General features: G+C 48.0%; 7 protein-coding genes across 7 annotated transcripts; 5 read left to right on the top strand and 2 right to left on the bottom strand.

Moving 5' to 3' along the window:
* Nucleotides 1-1,629: 1,629 nt before the first annotated feature.
* N7466_000854 (transcription factor domain-containing protein) lies at nt 1,630-2,268 on the top strand (the record flags this gene model as incomplete). The annotated part of the gene is made up of 2 exons (XM_057160252.1): nt 1,630-1,861; nt 1,919-2,268. The coding sequence occupies 2 exons, from the start codon at nt 1,630-1,632 to the stop codon at nt 2,266-2,268; spliced, it is 582 nt and encodes a 193-aa protein (XP_057026500.1).
* Nucleotides 2,269-3,039: 771 nt separating this feature from the next.
* N7466_000853 (glutathione S-transferase family protein) lies at nt 3,040-3,943 on the top strand (the record flags this gene model as incomplete). Its single annotated transcript, XM_057160251.1, has 3 exons — nt 3,040-3,381; nt 3,451-3,776; nt 3,838-3,943. 3 exons carry the CDS (start codon nt 3,040-3,042, stop codon nt 3,941-3,943), a joined length of 774 nt encoding a protein of 257 aa, XP_057026499.1.
* Nucleotides 3,944-5,385: 1,442 nt separating this feature from the next.
* On the top strand, nt 5,386-7,476 carry N7466_000852 (uncharacterized protein; the record flags this gene model as incomplete). The annotated part of the gene is made up of 1 exon (XM_057160250.1): nt 5,386-7,476. The coding sequence occupies one exon, from the start codon at nt 5,386-5,388 to the stop codon at nt 7,474-7,476; it is 2,091 nt and encodes a 696-aa protein (XP_057026498.1).
* A 424-nt stretch (nt 7,477-7,900) lies between these two features.
* On the top strand, nt 7,901-9,463 carry N7466_000851 (uncharacterized protein; the record flags this gene model as incomplete). The annotated part of the gene is made up of 2 exons (XM_057160249.1): nt 7,901-8,152; nt 8,207-9,463. 2 exons carry the CDS (start codon nt 7,901-7,903, stop codon nt 9,461-9,463), a joined length of 1,509 nt encoding a protein of 502 aa, XP_057026497.1.
* Nucleotides 9,464-10,166: 703 nt separating this feature from the next.
* N7466_000850 (GTPase-activating protein) lies at nt 10,167-13,629 on the top strand (the record flags this gene model as incomplete). Its single annotated transcript, XM_057160248.1, has 4 exons — nt 10,167-10,971; nt 11,021-11,372; nt 11,422-11,713; nt 11,794-13,629. The coding sequence occupies 4 exons, from the start codon at nt 10,167-10,169 to the stop codon at nt 13,627-13,629; spliced, it is 3,285 nt and encodes a 1,094-aa protein (XP_057026496.1).
* A 797-nt stretch (nt 13,630-14,426) lies between these two features.
* On the bottom strand, nt 14,427-19,810 carry N7466_000849 (putative Rho guanyl nucleotide exchange factor; the record flags this gene model as incomplete). The annotated part of the gene is made up of 2 exons (XM_057160247.1): nt 14,427-15,416; nt 15,476-19,810. The coding sequence occupies 2 exons, from the start codon at nt 19,808-19,810 to the stop codon at nt 14,427-14,429; spliced, it is 5,325 nt and encodes a 1,774-aa protein (XP_057026495.1).
* A 1,236-nt stretch (nt 19,811-21,046) lies between these two features.
* On the bottom strand, nt 21,047-23,897 carry N7466_000848 (uncharacterized protein; the record flags this gene model as incomplete). Its single annotated transcript, XM_057160246.1, has 9 exons — nt 21,047-21,181; nt 21,231-21,587; nt 21,649-21,834; nt 21,907-21,944; nt 22,001-22,873; nt 22,923-23,050; nt 23,129-23,277; nt 23,332-23,666; nt 23,738-23,897. The coding sequence occupies 9 exons, from the start codon at nt 23,895-23,897 to the stop codon at nt 21,047-21,049; spliced, it is 2,361 nt and encodes a 786-aa protein (XP_057026494.1).
* Nucleotides 23,898-24,965: the final 1,068 nt, after the last annotated feature.

Below are 24,965 nucleotides of genomic sequence, written 5' to 3'. Positions count from 1 at the left end.
GGAAAAAGGAATCAGTTTGGATGGCTCCTGAATGGTATTGTCACATATGTCCTTCGACATTCAGCCGCCCGGAACATTTGAAACGGCATACTGCCGCATCCCGTATGTTTGTGTCCTCAACCCAACATTGATGGCGGTGGCTGAATCACAACAGATAACAACAATCGGTCGCACGAGTGCCCCTTCTGTGGCAACGGATTCAATAGAAAGTACATATCTCTACAAACGTTGATTCAAGGGGCAATTCTGACAGCCAGTAGAGATGTTCTTCGCCGGCATGAACGTACTTGCAAATCGCGAGATCCTGTGGACACGGCTCAAGGTATAGAGCGGAGGTTGGAGCCAAGCTTCGATATCGTTGGGAAACTGAACACCCACCAGCACCAACAGACACGAGTTGATGACCCGGACCTTGATTCAACATTTGGCGAGTCAGCCAGCAAGAGGCTTTGCCAAGAAAATGTTACCCTTTCACGACAAACCGAGAACCTAGACCTATTCTGTTTGGACTCCCGATTACCGTTCTACGGAGATATGGGAGATATGGTAAACGAGGAGAGCAGTTTGAGCGCGGCATATCAACTGGAGTTTTCGGAGCTCGACTCCCTTTTGTTTCCCAGTGTTACCTCCGACATATTGATCGCAGAAAGACTGGAGCATCTAGTAGTCTTTACTAGCTCCAATTTTCAAGGAATGGCAAGTTTTACAGACAGTGAAACTTTCCAATGGAAGCAAAAAATGGCCTGTGAAGCATATGAGGAGAAAATAAAGGCCGAGAGAAGATCCCAGCAACATAACTCAGGGCACGAACCAGCCGACCCACTGTCATCAAAGTCCCGGGAGATTATTGACAGCCTACAAGTAGTCATCACTGACAAAAAGAAAGCCAAAATCACTTCTATTGAGTTGGAGTGGTCAACTTCTACACTGAAATTGTGTCTTCACTTGTTTTCGCCGCCACATATTCGCCGCTTCTTGGAATATTTCTGGTCTCTGTGGTACCCGCATTGTCCTATAGTTCATAGGCCACTTTTCGATGTATCGTCAGCGTCACCACCGCTATTGTGCGTGATGGTGACCATTGGGGCTTGCTTATCACCTCGGAGCACCGACAGAAAAGCCTCAAAGAAATTACTTGACAGCGTTGAAGAGCTGATATTCAATCATGAGGTATTTCGAGCCAGCAAGTCTACCCCGGTGGAGAAAGAATATTCGAAAAAAGAAAATATCCAGTGCATACAAGCGGCATATCTCGTGATCACCTTGCAAAAGCGAGAGGGGTCTGTTGACGCACAAGAAAGAAATCGGCGCTACAGACATACATCAATGGTGGCAGTATGTCAATCTGACTGATTAAAGTACTTGCTTAAGCTTCAAAGCTAACTTATTGAAGCTTGCAAGAAATATTGGACCCAGAGAAGCATCACACCGAAACCTTTATCTCGAAGAGGCAACTCAATCTTGGTGGCAAAAGTTTGCTGAGGAGGAAGAGTTAATACGGTGGGTTTTGATGAAAATATTTCTTCTTGAAACCAAGCAAAAAAAAAGCTGATGTAGCCATTCAGAACTTTGATCTTTGTATTCCTGATGGATGTCGCTCTGATAGTTTTCCACAACTCGCCTCCACGAATGCTGATTTCCGAACTAAGAATGGACGTCGCTTGTCCTGAAGCATGCTTCCAAGCCGAGTCGGCTGCTGAATGTCTTGGGTGCCTTCGCGTATGGGCAGGAACCCGTTTCTGGAAGAACCGACTATCAGTTGTCTCTGTTGTCCGACGCATTTGCCAGAGTCCGATCGAAGATGCATTGGTCCAAGAGTTTTCACAACTAGGCACACTCAATTTGTTCACTGTGGTGCAAGGTAGAGCTGCCAGACCAAAGAGATCATTGATATTCAAATGCTGATACTTCTCTACAGCTATCCACTCGCTCATGTTTCACTTGCACAACTCGCTGGTTTTTGAATCCACACTAGCCCCGGTACAAACCGGGCTGGAGAATTGGAGACAAATTTGGACAGAGAGGGTGCCAGAAGATGAGGGCATGCCCGATACTGCTCAAAATTTATGGAAGCAAGTGGGATTCCTGCGGCGTGCCTCTGAGTTCTGGCATTTGGCTCGCATCATGTCCGACAAAATCATGTCCAACAGCCAGCATGATGATGACTTCGAGGTCAATACCAAGCTTTATAAATATGACCATACTGACATGGACGATGTGAACGGCATGATCAAGGAGTACCGGATGTTGAATTTGGGAGTACAATGATTGCACCTTGGCACAAAATTGTTGAATCAAGTACCCGCCTGAAGCTCATACATTATCTGCCATTGCTGGATAGTTGCTAATCTGCCGGAATATTATTATCGCAATTCAAATCCTGTGATTCAAGGTTATGCTCGATAATTGAGATGCAGCTCAAAGACATGCATTGTTGATGTCACCTTTGTCGTTGTTGTGAAGCCATTATTGTTTCTCGCACATTACACCATGTACAGCAGAGCCGCCGGGATACCTTTAGAAAGTCCTCATTTTCATCGCGCATTCCACTGATTAATACTGATCTGAGACTTCAAAGGGCCCCTAATTGGCACCGCCACTGGAAAAATAAACCAGCCACATTGTATGTGGCTATGTTGCAGAGTTGGCTTTCGGTCGTTCGTCAACAACCGGGAATTCTCGTATTCTTGCAGTTCCCGGGCAGACCAATCAGAATGGGTCAGATGCATCCCTTGGGCGAGAATCCTTTGAACTCTCTTTGTCATTTACGCGCCGAGATTGAGTTAGCTATTCTCAGCAGATCCTCGCGTTTTGCGGCGGCAGCAGCAATGCATTTGTTCGGTCCCCGACTCCCCGGGTCTCCGAGGTAGTGTCCCCAACGGCCCCCACACTCAAGCTGCCTGAAGCTACAGAAGGACTTAAATCTCGTGTTGAACCCTTTTTTACTGAATTTCTTTTCCCAAAATCCATCACTTACCATCATCTCATCCCTGCATTTCTGTTTAAAAAGGCTTCACCCAGTCGATCCAATATATCGTCATGACTTCCGCAAATGAGATCACTGTCTATCGGGGCCACACCGACATCGGATGCTATGTCTGGTCACCCTTCGTCACAAAACTCGAAGCTCGTTTGCGATTTGGAAAGATCGTTTACAAGACGGAGGCGGGCTCTGTAACCAATGCTCCCAAGGGCAAAGTGCCCTACATTTCAATGGAGGGCGAAAATGGGACAACCTTGCTTTCCGACTCAAGCCTCATAATCAAAGCACTTATTGAATCTGGAAAGTTCGAGAATCTAAATAGCAATCTCTCTGGAGCGCAAAAGCTTCAGGATATTGCTCTCCAGGCCTTACTCGAGGACAAGCTATATTTCTACGGTGTAAGCAAGCCCCCCTGAAGCCAGCGCTATCTTGTTGTCATGACATATCGTCTAATAAATATTCCACAGACACATGAAAAATGGATTCAAAACTACTATGCTATGCGCGAAAAGATTCTGGGTGCACTTCCTTGGCCCGTCAAGGCCGTTGTGGGAAATATGATCTACAGGAAAAATGTGCGCAATATGGAGGGCCAGGGAACGGGCAAATTCAGTGAAGAGGAGATCGCTGCATTTCGCCTGGAAGTGTGGGATACTTTGAACGCTGCCATCTCCGAAACTTATACTCAGCATCGTGATGAAGACGGACCATTCTGGGTATGGGGCGGTGATAACCCGACCGAGGCAGATGCAGTGGTCTATGGATTTATTGTATCGGCGTTGACGTGTGGACCGTAAGTTCCGCTTTGCTCTTAAGACATTTGAGTCCCTTATTGACTTGAAGTTTTCTCGCAGTGCCGCTCCAACGACTAAAGTGATTGTTCAAAGCCATCCTGCTCTTGTGGAGTATGCGCGTCGTATCCATGATGTGTACTTTCCTGACTATGAGTTTCAGGAGTAGACAACCATGGGACATCTGGAGAATAAATTTCCGGTTCTAATTTCTTTTTGGAAGGAGGCATTACAGGGCTCCATTGTTATTTTCCTCTATTAAATATCACATTCACTGTTTCCGAGGTCTGAAATTAATGTTTGACATTCCAAGGTTGCGCATTGTCCATATATTCAAACTAGCCAGGACAAGACTTGAGTTCAAAGACTGTATCTAGCCCTGGAGGTACTAAGTTCTTCACCCCAATCGATTTTGATGGGTAATTATACCCAATTTCAATTAATTGATCTTATTACCGCAGTGTGGGAATCTGTAGATGCCGAGATTTCCAAGCCTTGGATGTTCTCGTGGTCGAGGTCAGAGAGAGCTCAAGCACATGTGCTTAGACTCGGTAGCTGAGTGAATATCATGAGAGATCGCACTTCAAGGGTATGTACATTCATAACCAGATGCGCACTGCGTTATTTGACAAGAGTATATGTACTCAGTATCTGAGATTCGATTCACGAGAAAGGTGCCTATTCTGGAAATTTACGAGGTACTACATGGCTATTTTGGAAGACTACGAAGTCGGTGTTTAGAACTATACCCAGGCAGGAGAGATTACGAAATTGGTACCTAGAGTAAGAAATATATCGTACTGAGGCTCTGAAGTAACTGACATAACTTGAGAACACTGGGGGATAAAGAATAAATTATTAAATTTGACATAAATGTATTTAGAATCAAATACTACATTATCACGTACAAATTCATGGATGCAACTAGCAGATACCCAAGTAGAACTCTCAAAGCCCCAGAGAGCCCTTTATAGTGTATACAATTAAGGCAGCTCGCGCTTTTTTCAGATCAAAATTGCAAATTGCCCTAAATTGATAATATCTTAAGCCTTAGTAAGCCCTTTCAAAGTAGTGTACTAGTATGCTATTAAAGAGATATATGTATCAGACTACATTCCCAAGTTATTCGTGCCTGTCCAGGTTGTTTGTGCATGGAGATGCATGGAGATGCACAGTGACGCAAGAATGCAAGAAATATCAACAATCTTTGTTGGATGAAAAATACGAGTCAATGCCCTCGATAATTTTATTGTTTGGAGTCTATATTTGGGGCGGATCAAAGGTGAAGGTAAATGAAAAGCCCTGGAGATGACTGTGATCTCCTATTTAGGTGAATTTGACAAAGAGCTATTTTGAAAGCATCAATTCATTGTTTGCTCACTCCAATGAGAGTTGAAAGATCAAACAAACTCCTTTCATGTCTTTGTTCAGATGTAAAACCAGGCCATTGTTCGGTAAAGATGATCATGGTCGAAGGTCGGCTATAAGAACTCCTTTGCCCAAGTTCTGAACTACCTGGGGATTAATACTGGCTACATGCTCGAGTCCATTAATCTTGAAACTCGACTGATTAACATTTAGCTACCCAAGATGAGTCGCCAACCCAACAAAATGAAGTCACCGGATTATTTGCAGAGACTAGAACTTGAGTATGAGATTCAAAAGGAGAAAGAGCGCCGAGAGAGAGCAGAGCTAGAGACTCGAGAGCATGCCCGGAAATATGAGGAAATTTACAAAACAGTCGCCGAATTTGAGACGAAAATCGAAAAGGCAGAAGCCTATGCTAAAAAGAAAGAGAGTGACGCCGGGAATTTGAGCCGAGCGCTGAAAAAGGAAACAAGACGAGCCGAATTGAAAGATTGGTACATCCAACGGACAGAAGAGACCATTCTTAAACTCGAAAAGCTTGCTCTTTCACAACGAGAGAGAGCTGCCGGGGCTGTGAAGAGCCTCCAACTGAAAATTCAACATGGAGAAGATCGCACCAAAAAGCTCAGGGAGATGTTCGATGAGATCTCGGCAATTGTACGCAGACAGGCGGGCCAGATTACCAAGAATAACAAGGAATGGCTTATCTTTCACCAACGGCTACATGATTACGGGGTGATGTTTGGGATACGGAGAAAGGAAATCTTAGAGAAGATCCAAAAAATGCAGGACACCTTGGGACTTTCTGAAGAAGCCTTGCATCAACGTGCCTGCTTATTGAATACCCGGACAATAGAGCTAGATGCTCGATGCAGAGCAGTCATGAAGAAAAATAAGGAGTCGAAGGACAAAATTGGAAAAGGGTTAGTGGCAAGAGGAGCGCATATTGCTAAGAACCAAAAGAGGCATTCTTCGAAACAAAAGGACAAAGGGAGACAGAATAGGAGAGAAAAGAGGCTCTGGAAAAAGTATAGACGCACCGCCTGCACTTCCGACACTGACTCTGATAGTTCTTCTGCAGATTCCTGTTCATCTTCTGACTCATTCGACGCTTCACTCGAACCAGCATACCACCTTCAACTTGTTGACGCTACCTTGCAGGCCAAGGAATCGTTGAAAAACATGCCGCACCAATTCGACATGCCATGGAAGGTGCAGCGTATGACTGACATGCGTGATGGTGTGGTGTATCCTGATAACAGACCACCACCCAATGGAATATTTTCGCTATATATTTCGGATGGGGAGCAAAAATCATGCCCTGCTACCGCTAGTAATAGAGGATCACTGAAAACGGCGGCCCTCCTCATCAATGGCAAGCCACGGCAAATTTCTCGGAAGCGTGTGCGACTTGAAGCCTCGAACCTCCAAGACTTGGGCGACCGAAATGGGATCCAACGTCCTTCCCTGCCTAAGCGACGAAAGTCGAAGACCGAAGGCCATCCTCTCCGATCTTCCCGGGAGATTAGACACTCACCACTCAATCGACAAGGCCCGGGGGGACCAGTGGTTTGTCAGTACGCTCCCCGTGAGGAACTTGACCTAGATCAAAATTACCAATCGTCGCTTCATACTGCAGGAACAAAACAGGGGCCGGTTACGCCATTGCCGGATCTCGCCCCGAGAGAAGCCCCAAATTCCGAGGCATCGTTTCCTTGGCCTTATCCAATCCATGCTCGATTATGGGGACACGAGTATCTTGAATCACAGCGGCGAAAGGCTGAGATGATCGGACATGCCTCCCCTTCCTTTGGCCATGTTCCTTTCCCAGCGCTTCCATCTATTATCAGTGCCCGGGCTGGTTCTTACCGAAACCATCGAGGGTTTTCAATCAATCGGCCACCAAAAGTGGTGGAGGCTAAGTCGACACAGTACAATGACGAGAATATAAATATTGAGACGGAGCTTAATGCCGAAATGGAGACAGCCCTGTCAGACCCTGGGGTGCCCGGGATGTGGCCCAATGAAAACCCAGTTGATGACGGATCCGATGCGACCACGCTTGAGCACGTGTTTGAGCCGTTCGGGGATAGCATGCGCCGATTATTCCACGGACGGCGCTACCAGCTGGCTGGTGGAATAGTTATCTTAGGCGTACTTGTCTACGCTTATGTCGGGCAGCATGCGCACCACTTGTGGATGGCATACAACGAAGTTCCCCCTGTTGCTCTCACGAAATTGCGCAACGCGGCCATGTCGACAGTCCGTGGGTCAACACCTTTTACCTTCAACGTCATGAAAGTGTGCAACCATGACCGATCAAAGCTTGGCTGAGGGCTTCGGGGATCAATTCCGTTTGTGGGTTAGTTAAGAGACGTCGCTAGCGTTGATCGTAGGCTACCGCTGGACAGTATTGTGTTTTTGGAATACGGAAAGATACCGGGAGGATGGCATCCCTTTTGTATACATAATCGTGCATGATCCTAATGTCTGTGTAATGTATTATTGTTAGAACGGTGTCACAAAGCAAATTACAACAAAGCAAAGAATCAAACATATCAAATTCCAACCAATCATAGTTTGTGCCACGCATCGAGCTGGCGTCACCCACTCCACTTAGTCGCCCCATGGCGGACTAAGACGGATCAGCTCCACTCCCTTTCCTTTCCCCTCTAAAGATATCCTCTTCCTCCTCTGGAGTTTTCAAACAATCAACCTCCATCCCAATTTTTGTCTTCGACGTCCGCTCTTTTCAACCATGTTTGTTCGTTCCATCCTGCTGGGTGGCGCGGCTGCCGTGGGCGCCAGCGCGATGCTGGTCGTCCCTGAGATGGAAGCCCAGATGGACAACAAGCAACTGGAAAGTATTGAAGATGATTTTGTGCAAATCATGCAGCCTGTTTATGCAAATGTTGACTTCAACATGATGCTCAACTGCGACGAGTGTCCTTTCCGTGAAGTCAACGAGGAAGGTGTCGTCAGCTGGACTGATGACAAGCCATCTGCGCTCGTATGTCGAAGCAATATCCTATAAAGGCGAATCACTAAGCTAATGATAATCTAGTATGTCAACTTCCGCGTGGAAGACAACCGCTTGCTGGCCAACGACCAACAAATCTTCCCTCCCGTTCCTCCAGGCCCCATTACTGTCACCCAGATCGCCAGAGATAGCGTTGACGAGTCGAGCCCCGTCACCGTTGGCTACGCCCTCGAGGTCATGCCTCACCCCCGCCCCGCCGATGCGCAGGACGCTGACATGCTTGATGTCCGGCTCACTATCCTGGACCTCGAGTCCCACCCCGTTCCTGTTGACACCATTGCGATCACTCTGATTCTCACCCCGACCGGCGACATGTTCCTTGCCGATGGTGACTTCGAGAAGTCCACCGGACACCACCAGAAGCAGTCTTGGAAGCAGTGCCACGGCAAGCCCAAGTGCCTGCAGGAGCTCCTCTTCTCCCGTATTCATGATCTTTTCTCGTCCGCCAAGGACCGTGTTATGGGCATGGGTGGTAAGGGTGGCTGCAAGGGCATGAAGGGCATGAAGGGCATGGGTGGCCACCACAAGCAGCATGATGAGTTCGGCCTCGAGGGCGGCAAGGGACCTCACCACAAGCACCACGACGACTTTGATGGCGAGAAGGGTCCCCACCACGAGCACCATGATGACTTTGATGGCGAGAAGGGCCCCCACCACGAGCACCACGATGAGGCCGATTTCGATGGAGAGAAGGGTCCCCACCACGAGCACCACAATGACTTTGATGGCGAGAAGGGCCCCCACCACGAGCACCACGATGACTTTGATGGCGAGAAGGGTCCTCACCACAAGCACCACGACGAGGCCGATTTCGATGGAGAGAAGGGTCCCCACCACGAGCACGAGGAGGGTTTCATGTCCATCGAGGAGCTTGAGGAGAAATTCGGTTCCAAGGCCCAGGGCCACAACCCGTGGGCTGTCCACCACGGTTTCAACTCTGAGGATGCTGAGGGCCGCCCCCCTCGCCCTCACCACATGCACGGAGGTCCCCACGGCGCTTTTGCCCACACTTTCTCCCGCGTTGTGCGCTTCATTGTTGTCCCCGCTATCCTGGGTGTTTTGGCCGGTCTGACCGCCAGCGCTGTTGGTATGCTTGTGGGCCAGGCAGTCATCTTCCTCTGGCAACGTTACCGCGGCACCAAGAAGCAGGAGCACAAGGCTGCCTGGGAGTCGGGCAACGTCTGTGAAAAGCAGGGCCTGATGACCGAGTCTACTGAGGAGTACCTCCCCGAGTACACTGAAGAGGCTTCCCAGATCCGTGGATCCATGGACAAGAACTAGATTTCTCTTCGCTTGACGGTTCAATTCTGATAAATTGTTGCCAGATTTAAGACGAAGAAGATGCCATGTGCATTGGAAAGTTAGAATCTTAACTGTTGATGAAGTTTGAAGGCTTTATTTCATTTTCTTCCATGTTTACATGTTGATTACTTCCCCTTTTATTATTACGTTTTCTACATGTCGTTTTAAACGTCCAGCTTGTACAGCGAGATTTCCTACAATACACTTTATTCCTGAAATTTAGTTTGGCCGTGCCTTATGTAGATTTTATACCACACACCCACCTAATTTATTTTACTTTTTCTAAAATCGAAATCTAATGTCCAGCCATATCTTTTTTCCTACTTCATTTTTATGTTATAGTAACTTATTTTATTCGATGGTGTTCCGGCTGCTAAGGCTGAATCTCACGTGACAGGTACTCCTCAACCCCGTGCGGCACCCCTCTTACAAGTGTATCAAGCCAGGAACGACTGCTCTGTTTCCACATTTCCCGAACTGCAGGTCCAGTGTTTGACAAAACCATGACCGAGGCTGTACAATGACCTTGAATCTCTTACCTGAACCTCATACGGGCTATTTTGCAATCACCTAGCCCGGATCAGCTTTCTCACCTGAATCGCAGCTATAGCTCCGCCCCCGACATCATCGGCACTGCATACTTTCCAGCAAGCTAGTTCAACCGACTTCCCAACCACCCAAAATGATACCATGGTCATCATTCATGCAAAAGGCTCAATCACTGATTGATCCTGCGAACTTCAACATTCCATCCCTCTCCTCATCCGACGACAATCCCTCGAAAGCCTCTCTCTTCCGCCAACAGTTCCGCCTACCCGATTCCCAAAATCCCCTACAAGAGATCACCGCTGAGCTCATCCTTCCTCTCCCAAGCTCATCTTCTGGCTCTGGAGAATCGTCTCGTCGGGCTGACAAGGCAGGCAATCGATACACGGGCCGTTTACATGTGAGCGAGCGGTTCATCTGCTTCTCCACACAACCAACAAGCTTCTTGCCATCGTCAACACTGAGTGCATCCACTAGCTGGACTGGTCAGACGCACGGGACGGGGCCTTCTGGTAATGGCTTCACTATCCCCCTTTCATGCATTCGTCGTGTCGAACGACTGAACAGCGAGACAAATATCTTTACTCTGGCATTGACGACATGGAACGGCTTGTTGAGCAAGAAGAAGGAGGAGAACACAGGGAACCAGCGTCTTATTCTGCAACTTATTGGCAGCAGACAGGCCAGCGAACGGTTTTGCGACTGCTTGAAGAAGGGCTTACGGGAGGGTATAAAGGAGGTCGACGGGCTGCGTGCTGTTGTGACAGACTGCTACTCGGAATACTTGCTATCTGGAGCCAAGCAAGCTGCCAAAGAGGGAAATGATCCCAATGCACGTCAACCACCAGATGCCGGATTGGGTATGCTCTTCCGCTATCCTGGCGATGCACGCAAGCTTCGAGACCGTAGCAAGATGAGACTTTGGGTTGAATATTTCCGAGGTATGTCTAGCGACCTCACTCGAGTGATATCTTACTGACCCTTATTTAGAAAACGGGCGCAATGTGACTCTCGTTCGACAACCCACATTTCACAAACTGATTCGCGTTGGTTTGCCTAACCGCCTACGTGGAGAGGTTTGGGAGCTTTCTTCTGGCTCTCTATTCTTGCGGGTTCGCTCGCCGAAACTTTACCAAGAAACATTGGACAAATTTGAAGGCCAGGATTCGCTTGCGATCGATGAAATTGAAAAGGACCTGAACAGAAGCTTACCAGAGTATCCGGGATACCAGAGTGAGGAGGGTATTGGTCGTCTACGACGAGTTCTCACGGCATATAGTTGGACAAACGCGGAGATTGGCTATTGTCAAGCTATGAACATCGTTGTTGCCGCATTGTTAATGTTTGTTTCGAAACCCTTGTATCTACAAACCGTTACTAACGTGGAACAGATATATGTCTGAGCAGCAGGCCTTTTTCCTGCTTTCTGTGCTTTGCGATCGCCTTCTGCCCGGTTATTATTCCACCACCATGTACGGCACACTACTTGACCAAAAGGTGTTCGAGTCCTTGGTGGAGAAGACAATGCCCGTCCTCTGGGAACACCTGGCCAAATTCGATGTTCAGCTTTCTGTTGTCTCTCTGCCGTGGTTCCTTTCTCTTTACATCAACTCGATGCCCCTCGTCTTTGCATTCCGCGTTCTGGACGTTTTCTTTCTAGAGGGTCCCAAGGTCTTGTTCCAAGTGGGTCTCGCCATTCTGCGAATCAATGGCGAGGAACTCCTGAGATCCAAGACGATGGATCATTTATCTCTGTGCTCAAGTCGTACTTTTCGCGTCTGGACGAATCTGCACACCCGAAATCAGAGAACCCAAAGCTTCGAGCCATTACTAGATTCCAGGAATTGATGGTTGTCGCTTTCAAGGAGTTCTCTGGCATCACGCACAGCACAATCATAGAACAACGTGATAAACACAAAGGTGCTGTGTTGGAGAATATCGAAAATTTCGCCAAGCGCACCTCTATCCGCAACCTTGGACCTGAGAGCAAGCGCCTCAGTGTGGATGACCTCGGTACCATCTACGACCGGTTCTACGAGACCCTGTATCATTGGCAACAACACCAAAATATGTTGGAAGAGGAGCGCAAACGACAACAAAAGAAGAAGTCCGAACGTTTCTCCATTCTTGGCCCTCCTGCGGATAGGGAGATGGGTCGTGTTGGTCTTGGCCCCAGCCCTACTCATATGGATTACGATGCATTCCGTGAATTTTTGGCTGCAACTTCGAAATGGGCTGTTTCCGACACACCAGCTTCCGCTCGAAAGGATTCTGCCAATAGTTACAACAGCTTCAAGGGTAACAAGTCGTTACTATGGGCGAATAGACGCCAGCCAGCCGATCATGAATTCATGCAACGTCTTTACAGGAAATGGTCTACTGACCCCGAAGAAGGACTAAATCTTCAAAATGTTGTGACGGGTCTCGCACGGCTAAAAGGATCCCCAGATATCATGAACAACATCAACTACTTTTTCGATCTTTATGATGATGATGGCAATGGACAAGTTGATCGCGAGGGAATCCTCAAGATTTCAGAGGCCTTGCTTTTTCTATCGCGTCGTGGTTTTGAGGGCAAGATCACCGCTACTCAGTCTCAGGATGATATGGACAGTCCCCATCTAGAAAAGAACAGCCTTACCACGGATGAAAGGTTCCTTGGAAGTGTGAGCGCATTCATCCGTCGCTGTTTCGAATACGCCGATCCTAGCCATCCCGAAAACCAGAAGGCCGCCCAAGATAATGCCACCGCCGAAGTCACAACGGGGCTCGATACCTTCACTATTGGCGATGAGGAAGATTTGATTGATGTCGATGGCGACTCTAGCACCAAACCCCCCTCTGGGACCAACGCTGAGACAGAAAGCAGTAAACAGAATCGGCCCCGATCTGAATCTGCAAACCCTGCCTTGGACCCAAACAACCCACTTCACATTACCCTCCCAACATTCCGCATGGTTGTTCTCGCCGACGAACTCCTAGAACAATTCTTCGAGTCTTATTTCCCCCAGTCCTTCCATCTTTCCGACCACCCTCATCCTGCTGCTCTTGCCGCATCATCATCTCTTTCGTCAAACCTCACAACCTTCTCCAACATTGGCAGCCCTCGTCCCTCTCATCTCACCGCCACCTCTAGTGCTTCCGTCGCCGGTGCCTCGGGAGGAATTGTGCCACCGAGCAAGGGCCTTCGCGGTGTTCTTGACAACATTGTCACAGATGGTATCCGTATGGCCGCCGAAGTTAAGAAGAGAATGGATGATGCACAGCGCGATCTCGAGCGTAGTGCACTCGGCCGGGATGAAGACGATGACGACGAAGATGACGATGAATACCCACACCGTGGAGGTGCATCTGCTTCCGTCATGGCTGGTGGGATCTCCAGCTGGGGTGCCGGCGCATACGGTGCAGACACAGAGCGCCGTGGCGTCCGAGACGCGGATCGTGATCTACTTGAAGGAGCTGAGGTCGAAGCGTCTTCCCTGCTCGATGGGAGAATTGACGCCGAATCGGGACCTACTAGTGGTAAGGCCAGCAATACTTCTGCAACCGTGGACCATGATCCAAAGGTTGTTAGCAAAATTGTTGAGTTTGAATCATGATGATATCCCGTCTGTTCTCTCTTTTTGTAATGCTGGGGACGAGCATTTGTCTTGTGATATTCCCTTTGCCTTATTTACTTGGTTCTTCAGCTATCCCATGTGCAATTATACACTCCTGTTAGATGTATTGGTATAATCCTTTGATTAATGTAGATAGTCTTCTATAGCGCCTGAATCTATAGGGTCTCGAATTTACTTATGCATGTACTACCCTTCAATGTACTTAGATGCACATGTTTGCTTGACATCGGGAGCTTAAGCCAAAAGGTTAGCATATGTAGTATGTACACATAGGAACTAAGGGGTTGCACTACAGCTGGAGTGACTACAGCCCTAGGAGTAAACATTTGAAAGCTGATCCCAATACACGCATAGTGAATGTCTAAAAGTTACTACACTGGTACGTATATTCAATTTCATCCTTGAACATTCGACCAAAGGTTAAATATTGTCATTTTTCAAGCTCAATAAACGTCGTCAAGAGTCGTGAGATACCACACCAAGAGTTCTATGTACAACCATGCAACCAAAATAGCGCTCAAGAGCCGAGTCATGAGATAGAGAAAAAGATATGATGAATGTAATAAAGTGGCTCATGAATGATTGCCCATACTTGGGACAGCAGATGAGTAGAACGAAAAAAGAAAGGTAGAAAAAAGGGTATATATTAACAAAGAATCAGGCACAAAATGGGAGTATTCAAAAAAGACAAGAATGGGTAGATAGAAAGGGGGAAAGAGAAATGTCATAAGAGGTGTATGCGGGCAGATTGAAGAGAGACTGGATCAAAAAAGCGACTAATCCTTCTGCCCTTCATTTTCGACCAGCTCCAAGACAAGCTGACTGCGTTCATATTCGGGATGTTGCATGCAAATCTTGACAGTGTGCTGGTTCGTCGAAATGCCATTGGCACCATTGAAGTTCGTCTGGGCGCTGATACCACTTGCATTGGCCTGGCCAAAGGAACCAGGCAACTTGCTGCCATCATCCAGACAAACAACATTATGGCCGGGAATAACCTGTCTTAACCGACCATTCATGGCATTCCGAACCTCGACAAAGTCGTCATTGAAAAGGATCAGGAACTTTCCGTGAAGACAGGCTGTGTGTGCACTGCCAACAAATTCCATCACCACGCTACGCGAGACATCGCCATGCTTGTTGACATACACAGCGCATTCCTCGTAAGCAACCAGGAACTCGCTGTCACTCAACCTGTACATGCCGAGTGGTCGGAGGTCTTTGATGCGGTGGGCAATGCCGTGCAGCGTGTCAACTGCGTCAGGCGTAGTTTCGGAGCGGAAATCGGGGACGGACCAGGATTGTTTTTTATCCAAAGTAAGGACTTCAATGCCACGCTGGGTCGAAATCGCGAGGGAAGAGTGGAACATGTTGATTCCGTAGCTTTCAGCGGGGATGTAGAATTCATCATATTCGCGGAAGAACTCTGTTTGTGAGCGGCGCGACTGGAATAGTCGACTCTTGCTGGATGAGGACTTCTGGATAACGGGCTCAAGGACCTTGAAAGTGGATGAGAGTCCGTCACGCTTCTTGTATAGAACCAAGTATCGGTCCTTCATGCGTCCAGCTGCGAAGAACCCTACTTCTCGGTTACCAGACAACTTTTGCGGGGCTCGTCGGGCTGAATCTTGCGATTGAGTTGCATTTCCACTTGCAGGACAAACCACGTCAAGATGATAGGCAATAAGAGAGCGATCCGCGATGAGGAGGAACAAGTTAAACTCTTCAAACACGGCGATTTGAGTTACACGCATGATGGGAATTGCCTGTGGGTAATTGTTAGTTATGAAACAGGTAACAAGATCTCACAGCCAGTAGTACTTACCCTGTACCAACCACGAGGGTTGTTCACATCAGACATGTAAACTCCATAGTCCGTCCCAATCGCGCACATCATTCGACCAGGTGGTTGTTGGAAGACTGTAGAGCAATGAACAGAAGTTCTGCAAATTGGAAGAGGTCGAGGGCCAGAATCCTTATATTGTTTCTCGACTCCCTTGATTGCACGATGGAGAGGTGTGCCCTTGATGGTCACACTCTTCGAGCCAGTTGTCTGGTCATTGTAGGCAAATGCAGTATCCGCGAGAACCCGTAGTCGGAATGGTTCAGCGTTCTGCGAAAACAAAGCCGCGGCATGCTTTGTCTTGGCTTCAATGATTTTCTCGCACCATTCAGCACGACTTTGAGCAGAGAAAGCGTACAGAGTATATGTGCCATTCTTGCCAAGATGTTTGATCTTGAATGGGAAAAGGATCTTATCATCCTTCGAGTCAAGGCTTGCGGGGGGACCATTAAGAGCTGCCCCAGCCCCGCCGTGGCCAAGGCCTACACCGGCCTGGGCAGGTGCAACATTTGCCACACCTCGCATGGCTGATTTGACCACAGGGTCATCGTTGGTAGTCTCCAGTGCCAACAAGTCCATGGGAATGGGAAGTTTTGACACATCATACCGTTCGTACTTTATTGTTCGAGACGGGTCTCGTGTGGTGAATGACTTTGCAAGGACAAGGTAGTGATCAAAGAGAATGGCATGAGTGTCAACAAGGAACCTAGTTCTGGTTCCAGGGCGTTGCAGATCACCGCGGAAAATGATTTCGCGACCCAAATGCTCGAGATTGAGTTCAACTTCCTTCTTCATCTCGGGTCGCAATTGCAGCTTGGCCGAAAGCTCAATCAGGTCAGCTTTTTTGTTCATCTCGCCAACTTTGTTGTCACACTCCAAGGCCACAATCTTAATTTCCTCGATGGCTTGTGCGACATTGAATTTTTCCTCAGAATCCTTGACCATATTCTTGTGCACAGTGGCAAGTAAAAGTGTGTATCGCTGAATTCGCGTGATTGGGGCTTTCAGGAAAGTGTCCCAACTGAGTCGATTGGACTGCTTCTGATCGCGAACCTGGTTGAGGAACTGCTTGAAATGGACGTTGCGCTCAGCTTCCTTGCGCACATAGTAGTTCGCAGTCGGGAACGTAGCGGCGTATTCAATATAAACATTCTTGGCTTTGCGAATCCATTCACGGAAAATATCGCTAAATCCCGCGATAAATGGACCCTGTTCTTTTTGACGATACTTGAGCTGCGCAAGCAAGAAATCTTCGTTGACCTTTTTGACTGCGTCGACTTTGCCGAATACATCAGACAGAAACTTGGGCAGGCGTTTGGGGGCGATGATGGGAGGGTTCATATTGGCTAATTGGTCACGATAGAGCTCCCGTAGAACATCTAACTGACCAATGTAGGCATCCTCGGTCGTCACAATCTCGTGCAAGTTGTTCTGTCGATCGATTTCTTTTCTCGGGTATGACTCCCATGTTTCCTTCGGGACCTTATAGAAAGTCACCCAGTCCTCTATCTTCTTTTGCGGTGCCATCATTTGCGCCTTCAAATTGACTTTTTTCAACGTCCTCATGCAGTGATGCGAATAGCATCTTCCAAAGGAATCGGTATCCTGAATATGCAACTCTTGCTCATGAAGCTTGGGCGAGTAGCAGCCAGTGCCAGTGATCTGGAAAAGCACACCAGAGAGGCCCCCCCTGCCGAACTTGACCCATTCCTCCTCTTTAACTAGGGCTCCTTCCCCAAGCATACTGTTCACCACACGACCAGCAAGTGTTTCTGCATCGGCACTATTCATAGTTGGGACCTTGTGGGTAAACAAGGCCACAATGGCATCAAAGATAGCCTGTTCTCGAAGATCGGTTTCATCCTCGCTCAAGTCGCGAATCCAAGAAAGAATGGAACTAAGAGCCCATGGCTCCGTACATTTTTTAAAATGTTCAGATGACAGTTTAGCAGGACTGAACTTCTTGCGGCGGCCAGCGGGAATATCTGGCAGATCAAGTGCCATAGAGGCTGCTGCTGCGGCTGCATCAACCTCGGGGATATCTTTATTGTGAAGCTGCCAAAAGTCCTGCTGCTGTTTGTACTTTTCTCGGTCCGCATCTGTCTTTGACCTGATAGGAGCATCAGCACGAGGTCCAATCGGGGCCGACAAAGATGACGACCGCGGGACTTGAGTATTGAGCAAGTTCTCTCCATACGAGTCCGCAGACGCCGGTACAGGGGGGTTTCTATACTGTGAGTGGGCATCATCCTGCTCTGGTGGCCGGTACGTGCCAGCTGGCATCAGATGCGAGTGAAGAGCGGCATTTCCAGCTGGCTCTACAGGAGCTGGGGGTAATGGACGCATGCCGGGGTGGAAGAAAAGATCTTCATGTGCTGCCCGATGGGGACTTTCTTCGCCAGATTGGCCCTCTTCATGCTCGTAGCCTTCTCCTTCCTCGCCATAATCCCAGCTCATCCGACGACCGTATTCCCCCGGTGTGGCTAGGCCGCCTGTTCCTCCGGCGTCGACTCGGGCGTTGGGAGGGAGATGGTGCATCCGAGCGGCATATTGATAAGCGATCTGAGGATGCTCATATTCATCGTAGTCACCTCTTTCATCTCCGGACATGTTGGAGCTCCGGAAAGAGCTCGATCGACCTGTGAAGCCACCCCCGCTCACAGGATCCAAGTATTCCTCAGAACTGTATATCGGCTCATCACCATAATGAATATTCCCTTGATACCCACCCTCATAAGCTGCCAAATCATGGCCCATGAACTCGTTCTCTTGTTGCTCAGCGTAAGGGGAAGGACCCCTAGTGGATGTATAAGACCCTTGCGAACGAGAGCTCATAATGGAGGCATTTGTCTCACGTCGAGTCCGTCCCTCCAGACGTACTCTCTGGTGCTCCTCCCGTGCTCTTTCTTGCTCCTCCGCCTCCTGCATCATAGCCAGACCAGCCTCGGCCTCTGCGTCACTATCATGGCCAAAGCTATCATCGTTGCCATTGGTGTGGGTATGTTGCTCATCTGGGGATAAGCGAACATGAGAGGAAGAGGTGCTGTGGTGCGACGTTCGTGAACTGTGGCGCCTGGCGAAGCTGGTTTGTGCATCCATCACTGCGGTTTCAAGTTCCTTTAACATGTCATCGCTGGTACGAGTATCCGGTTCGGTGTCAACAGGCGGCCCTGGAAGGGGCCTCGCCTGCGGGTGCCTTGTTAAAGTGTCTGTTCGTCTGGGAGGTAGAATGGGCAAGTCTTGCTGTAGAGGAGGTATTGGAAGAGAGCGCCCAGCGTGAGATACACTAGGCCGCTTGTTGTAAATTCCATTACTTTGCGGCTGATGTACCGGGGGAGCGGGTGGTTGATCATCGAAGTGGTTACTGATTGGCGGTATGGTGTGGGAGGGGTATGGAGAATCGGTTCCGAAGCCATGGGTTGCGGGGAAGTAGGTATGAGAGGCAGACTGGGGTAGGTAAGTACCTGCTGGGGAGTTCGAGGTCGCGTATGAGGCTGATGTAGGTGATGCGACTGTCTGGTAGGCAGGCGAGGTGGCCGTCGTAAACTGTTGGCTCGGCAAGCCGGGCGATGACCCGTATGGAGAGCGACCGCCGTAAGGATGATCGGGCGCACGAGGCGGAGGCACAGGTGGTGCTTGGGAGGGAAATCCATAAGACTGTGGGGTCGGAGGGGGCTGTCCATACGGCGAAGCTTCACTCGGCCGTCGCGCGATGGTTGGAGAGGACAGACCAGCAACTGCGGACGGCTGATAGGCCGCCGGATTGTATGGTTGATGACCGGGGACAGAATTGGTGTAAGAGGTACTGCTAGAAGCAGTGTAGGAGGAAGGATTATAACTCAAGTTCGGCTGGGTCTGAGATTGTGGAAGAGCATATTGTTGTGGATTATAGGCAGGTTGATACTGGTACTGATAACTCGACATGGCGGCGGATTGCGATGCTGCGCGGGTCGGCGACATACGCGACATATCGGGGGATGGTTGCGAATATCCAAGATATCCCGTGTTGGTATTCAAAGCATCCTCGTATGCCCCGTGTGCTGGATTATAGCTTCCTTGTCCATCACCGCCCACCTGTCCACTACCCACGGAGTATTGAGAGTTGGCATCGGTCGCTCTCGTATTGTGGGCTCGAGCGGAATTGAAGAGATGGGAGTCGTCACCGCTGTTGAAACTTGGCATTCGCCTGGGTAGCTGCTGGCTCTGGGTGGGATTGCGTTGGGGTGCGTAGCTGTCATATCGACCCGATGATGGTCGAGAAGTCGAGGGGTTGTCGGGCTGACCGTAATAAGCCTGTTGCCCGTTGGGATGCGCCATCGTTCCAGCAGTGTAAGGAGCTGTTGAAATTCGACAGACCACCGTTCGCGATCACTCTATCTCCGGCTCCTTCCTAAAGGGACGAGTGAGTGTACCCAAGTTGGAATCTTCGCGGAGACAAGACTGCGGGAAGCAAAGGAGCTGCTGGGGGGGATCTCTCTCTCGTGTCCAAATGAGGGGAGGGCCGATCGCGAGTCTGCGGAGCAGCTGACCCTAGGCATCCCCCGAATAAACGAGCGAAAAATAGGGATTGTAAAGAGAGAAGAGGCTTAGAGATTTGATCTGAAGTGTAAAAAGGTAGAAGAAAACAAGAAAACAAGATCACCACGAGTGTTTCATCGCGTGGTTGCGGGAGATTTTGGGTTTATGGTCCCCTTTTCCCCCACCGCCCCCGTTTTGACTACTTGGTAACGTGGGGGAATTTCGATAGTATTCAGTATGTGTCACATAATACATTGGAACCTCTACAAGGCTAAAGAAATATTACATCAAGAGAAACCATATGCATCTCAGCTATGGAGGCTTGAGAATATCAACTCTGGGGTCATGACCCTGAAATCTGTGGGGAGATGTATTGAACGGTTGAACCACTAGGTTTCAAGTTTTGAGCCTCCAACTCAGCTGTCGGCACTGGGCAGACTTAGTACTAACTAGCACCCATCACCTATGTATCTTGATAATTGTCTGGTTTCTTATTTTAGTAGCCCATATACATCAACTAGTATCATGAAAAAAAAAATCAAAACTAAAATTATTTTTAGGTCCCTTAGACCCGGCACCTGGGCTAATTGCCTTGAAACATTGAACAACATGTGCATGTGGGGGCCGGGGAGCTGCTGTCAATTCACACTTGAATCTTGTACGAACTAAATCTATAAGTATAACTACTAAAGCCTCTTCTATCTGCCTAGGCAGTACCTATCAACATTGAATACGACTGGTAGGTAGCGTAGTATAAGTATTCTGAGTTGGCTTATGAAGTTTGGAACAGATAGTATCATAAGGGGTGTTGCTCAGATGGAAGTCAGAACAAAGCGACGGATCCATTAAATTGAGATAACACATGATATAAAAGCTAGATGAATAAGAAAAATACATCTGAAAAAGCGATACACCAATAAAAGCTCTATGACAAACAGACGGGTAAAAATATGGACCGAATCTCGGACTGAAACATAGCAAGAACCTTGGAAGGTAAATGGGAGTAGTTTGTCTCCACAACAGTACAGAAGCCTATCAATTGGTCTTGTAGACTTGATCAGCAGTGAGTGTAAACTGTCCCTTTTGGAGTTCGGACTGGTTAAGATCATCCGGCTTGATGTACCGAGCAGTCAGTGCAAAGCGCAGGGAATTGAGAGACTCAACAGAGTGCTAAAGAAAATTAGTACAAATTGTAAAGCATACAGGGAGTTCCACGAACCTCATAATACTGTTGTAAGCCTTCGCCATGCATCACGACTAAGTCCCCGTGTTGAAGATGAAGGTGGATAGAGACAGGCGCAAGTCCAGTTACCGAAGAATGACGGAATAATTCTGCGCGTCGACGATTATACTCTTCCTTTGTGATAGACCCCGTGTTGAATTTCTCCTTTAATCTCCGACGAGATATCTCATGTTGGCACCCAGGAGGGACAGGGTCTGGGTTCAAGGGAACGTGCCGCGCTGACTGTCCATGAAAGCTCTTACCTTTCATGCGGATTTTCATTGTGGACGACGCTCCAAGAGACAATGTCGCAATTGTTGGACCCAGTGAACTTTCACCATCATCATGGAACTGCTGGACAATTAGAATCGGGCTGTCTAAAAAACACCATATATATATCCCAGGGTACACTTACGCCTATCTTCATCCCCTGGAAGTACCCCAGAGCAAGCAGCTCATTTGGTAGAAGGGCCTTCTCACCAGCGGCAGTGACAGCCTCCTGAGTAGCCCATGTAAGTCGCCCTAGTGCCCGAAGGATACATTCTGGGGCTTCATCAAAGCCCTTGGACCGCACTGAAACAACGTATTTGTACGGCATTCCCTGTAATGTTATGTATATTGTCAGCTGGTGGTCTTAGAATAAACCCGATTATATATTAGATTGGTAACCAACATAGTTCACAGCGAAATGAGATGTCAGCATTCCCGTAACTAAAAACAAAATGTTAATAGATTTCGCTTAGTTTGGACCGGGATAGGTATCATACCAACGGCATTGTTAAGGGGATATCGCTCCAAGCCCAATTTTTCTCTCTGAAGAGTGTCAAACAGATAATTCACGCCTTCTGGCTGCTCCCAGACTGCCCTTGTAGCAACAAAGTGGGTCACAGAGCCAATTCCAGGCAGCGGGTACGTGCGCTTGATATAGGGCCAGCAAGAAGTGGAATCTCCCTTTGCCCCTTTGAACTTGCGCATGCCGTTACCCAGAAGATGTGTAACTTGCGGTTCAAAAACGGAGGTAATTGGGACTGGGCGCAAGCTCACCATTAGCGTGAATTGGCACGCTCCAGGCTCACTCTGGGTTAAAGGGTCGGTGGTACACTTCCACCCATTCCATTGAGTTCGCTGTATGCATTTGTAGCACAAAGGGCATACAATGCCACGCCAGTTGTCACGAAGAGTGGATGCAAGCTTGTTGTATCGGCACATCTCTGTGATGGCATTCGGAATCAGTTCGAATTTGGGTGGATTAACAGTGCTCGGATCTCGACGTGCTTTTAACCAGTCGTGATGGTAAGTGAGATTTGTGGGTGCGCTGGCTCCGTTCATTTTCCAAAACTCAGGACATGAGTCTTCTAGACACATCCAGCCCTCTTGGAACACCTGAGGACTGTCAAATGCGCAGTGAGGGCACTCTTCAATCTCCGGCAAGGTGAATGGATATCTTGCACGGTACGAGAGAGGGTTCGGGGTAGCAGCGTCGGCCCACCAGCTCTTTTCATGCATATCGATCTTTTCAAGGCGAAACTTCAACCCGATAAAGCCATCAATTTGCTCATACCACATGTCAGTAACTCGGAAGTAGCTCAAAACATTGTAACGGTGAGGAAGCTTTCCCCCGAGGTCGTTATTATCCCGGCCTAATATGAATTAGTTGTCATTTCCATATAAAAGAGCTTCCCAACTTACCAAGAACAACCCCGACAGGAATGTTGTTGTTCAAACTAAAGTTAATTGCTTTCGCAGGATACTCATCAATTCTCTGGTTTTTTGCGAGACGAAGAACTCCGTCTGCGCTTTTGGCGTAGCCTCCACCGCTGCGGAAGTCAGAGTTAGTAAGGCGAGACTGGATCAGGCGTTTTCATGCATCACGATGCAACATGATATGGACATACACTCGAGTGATGATAACCTCATCATCGATGTGGAATCGGGTCCCACAATCACCGTCAAAAAGAAGGCCGTAGCAAACCCCGTCTTTTTGGTATGCCGACCCTTGAACCGAACGGTACCATTCAAGGGAGTCGCAGAGACTCTGGCGGGTCTAGAAATGGTTAGTAACTACTACCTTTAAGGGAATGGATTTAGAGATTCCAACCTCTGCCCATGCTAGAGGGTTGCCATGGAATTGGAAGGCGGGTGTTGTCACAGGCGGGTTGGTATTGGCAGGTGTTGTTGCAGGTGAGAGAGCATTGGCAGGTGTTGTTGTAGGCGGGATAGCATTAGCAGGTGTTGTCGTAGGCGGGGGGAGGACGATAAACTCGTCCCTTGAAATGCCATTTTCTTGGACAGGGGCATCCGGCATGTCATGATCGATATCCTGGTTTGCTACATTCTCCTCGAAGACACTTTCGACAATACGGGCAGGGAATCGAACAATCAATTTCTTTTGCGGCGTCGTCTCATCGCTGGCCACCTCACTTGTAATTGTGGCTATCGAGGGTATTGTTCAGTTGTCATGTATTATTCAATGTAGTTATTAGGGCTGCTGCATTCAAACTTACTCTTCTTTGCTTGACCATCTCTAGTTTGAGATCGGGTGATCACACGAGAAGACGAGGATGATGATTGACCTCCAACATCGCGTGTTGCCTTAGAATTGGTGATAATATCAGAGGACGAGATATTGGTTGAGATATCAGATGACAAGGTAACACCGCGCATTGCCTTAGAACGGGTAACAATATCAGAGGGTAGTAAAGATTTTCGAATGCCGCCCCGCATTGCCTTCCCACGTCCTGCCTTTTTCTTTGACTTTGGTCGTTGTTGGGCCATCTAGAGAATCTCAGTATTAGTAGATAGTATCAATCAGTACACTCGAAAGAGCGCGAAACAGCGTACTCACTGCCACAAAGATGTTGGGGAAAGCGCTAGGATGGCGGAAAAACGGAGAGAATAACGGAAACGATCCAGAATGTGAAGGTGAACTTGTGAAATTGAGGAAATTCGAATGAAATTAAAGACGTGAAGATCGGGTAAGTTGATTCGAAGAAGAAAAAAGTAGGAGGGGGAAGGCCGAAAGTGCATATGATATCGATAAGACACACCGATACGTGACTTCAAATGTTGATATAGTACTTGAGTATACCCCGCAGTCCAGATATGCACATGGGTTTCCAACATTAAAGGTTCCAACGTTCAATTCTTGAGTATATGGTAAACGACTTTTGAATTAAACCCATTTTTTTCTTATACAGTACTTCAATGTTGGTGCGTATATGATAAATACATACTAGTCTTATTCTGGGTCATTTTGTAGGGTCGAGCATGCTATTTAATACACCACAATTCATGAATAATCAATACCTAGTAGTCGCTCCAAACATTTGAAGTTAGAACTTGAGTATTGGTACCAGATATGTATTTATGAATTAGAACATTCTTCCAGGGAATGAACTAAATAACAACCTACTACTATCTACAGATCAAAATATTGTAATGATAAGCTTGAGTGAAGTTTGCATGGTGCATTGTCGATCTATGCATTGAGGACCCACTTGCCGGCGCTGACCAAATTCAATCTGGATTAGTCATGTCCTTAAATCGTGAATTGTCTTAGACTCTTAGTTAGTAGGTACTCTAGCACTTGAGTATGTACTGTTGTATAAAGAGGCATTGATTAAAGAACTAATAATCAATAGTACCTACTACCCAATCAGTATGTCCAGTGGACAAAAAGTATTAAAGTGACCTGGGTAAACATTTAAATTGTGGTGTGAAAGTTGGTAAAAG

Source organism: Penicillium verhagenii, assembly GCF_028828195.1.
Source record: "Penicillium verhagenii strain IBT 33310 chromosome Unknown utg000002l_segment0_segment0, whole genome shotgun sequence".
Taxonomy (NCBI): Eukaryota; Fungi; Ascomycota; class Eurotiomycetes; order Eurotiales; family Aspergillaceae; genus Penicillium; species Penicillium verhagenii.
Note: the sequence above shows the minus strand (reverse complement) of the source record. Positions and strands in the feature narration are given on the sequence as shown.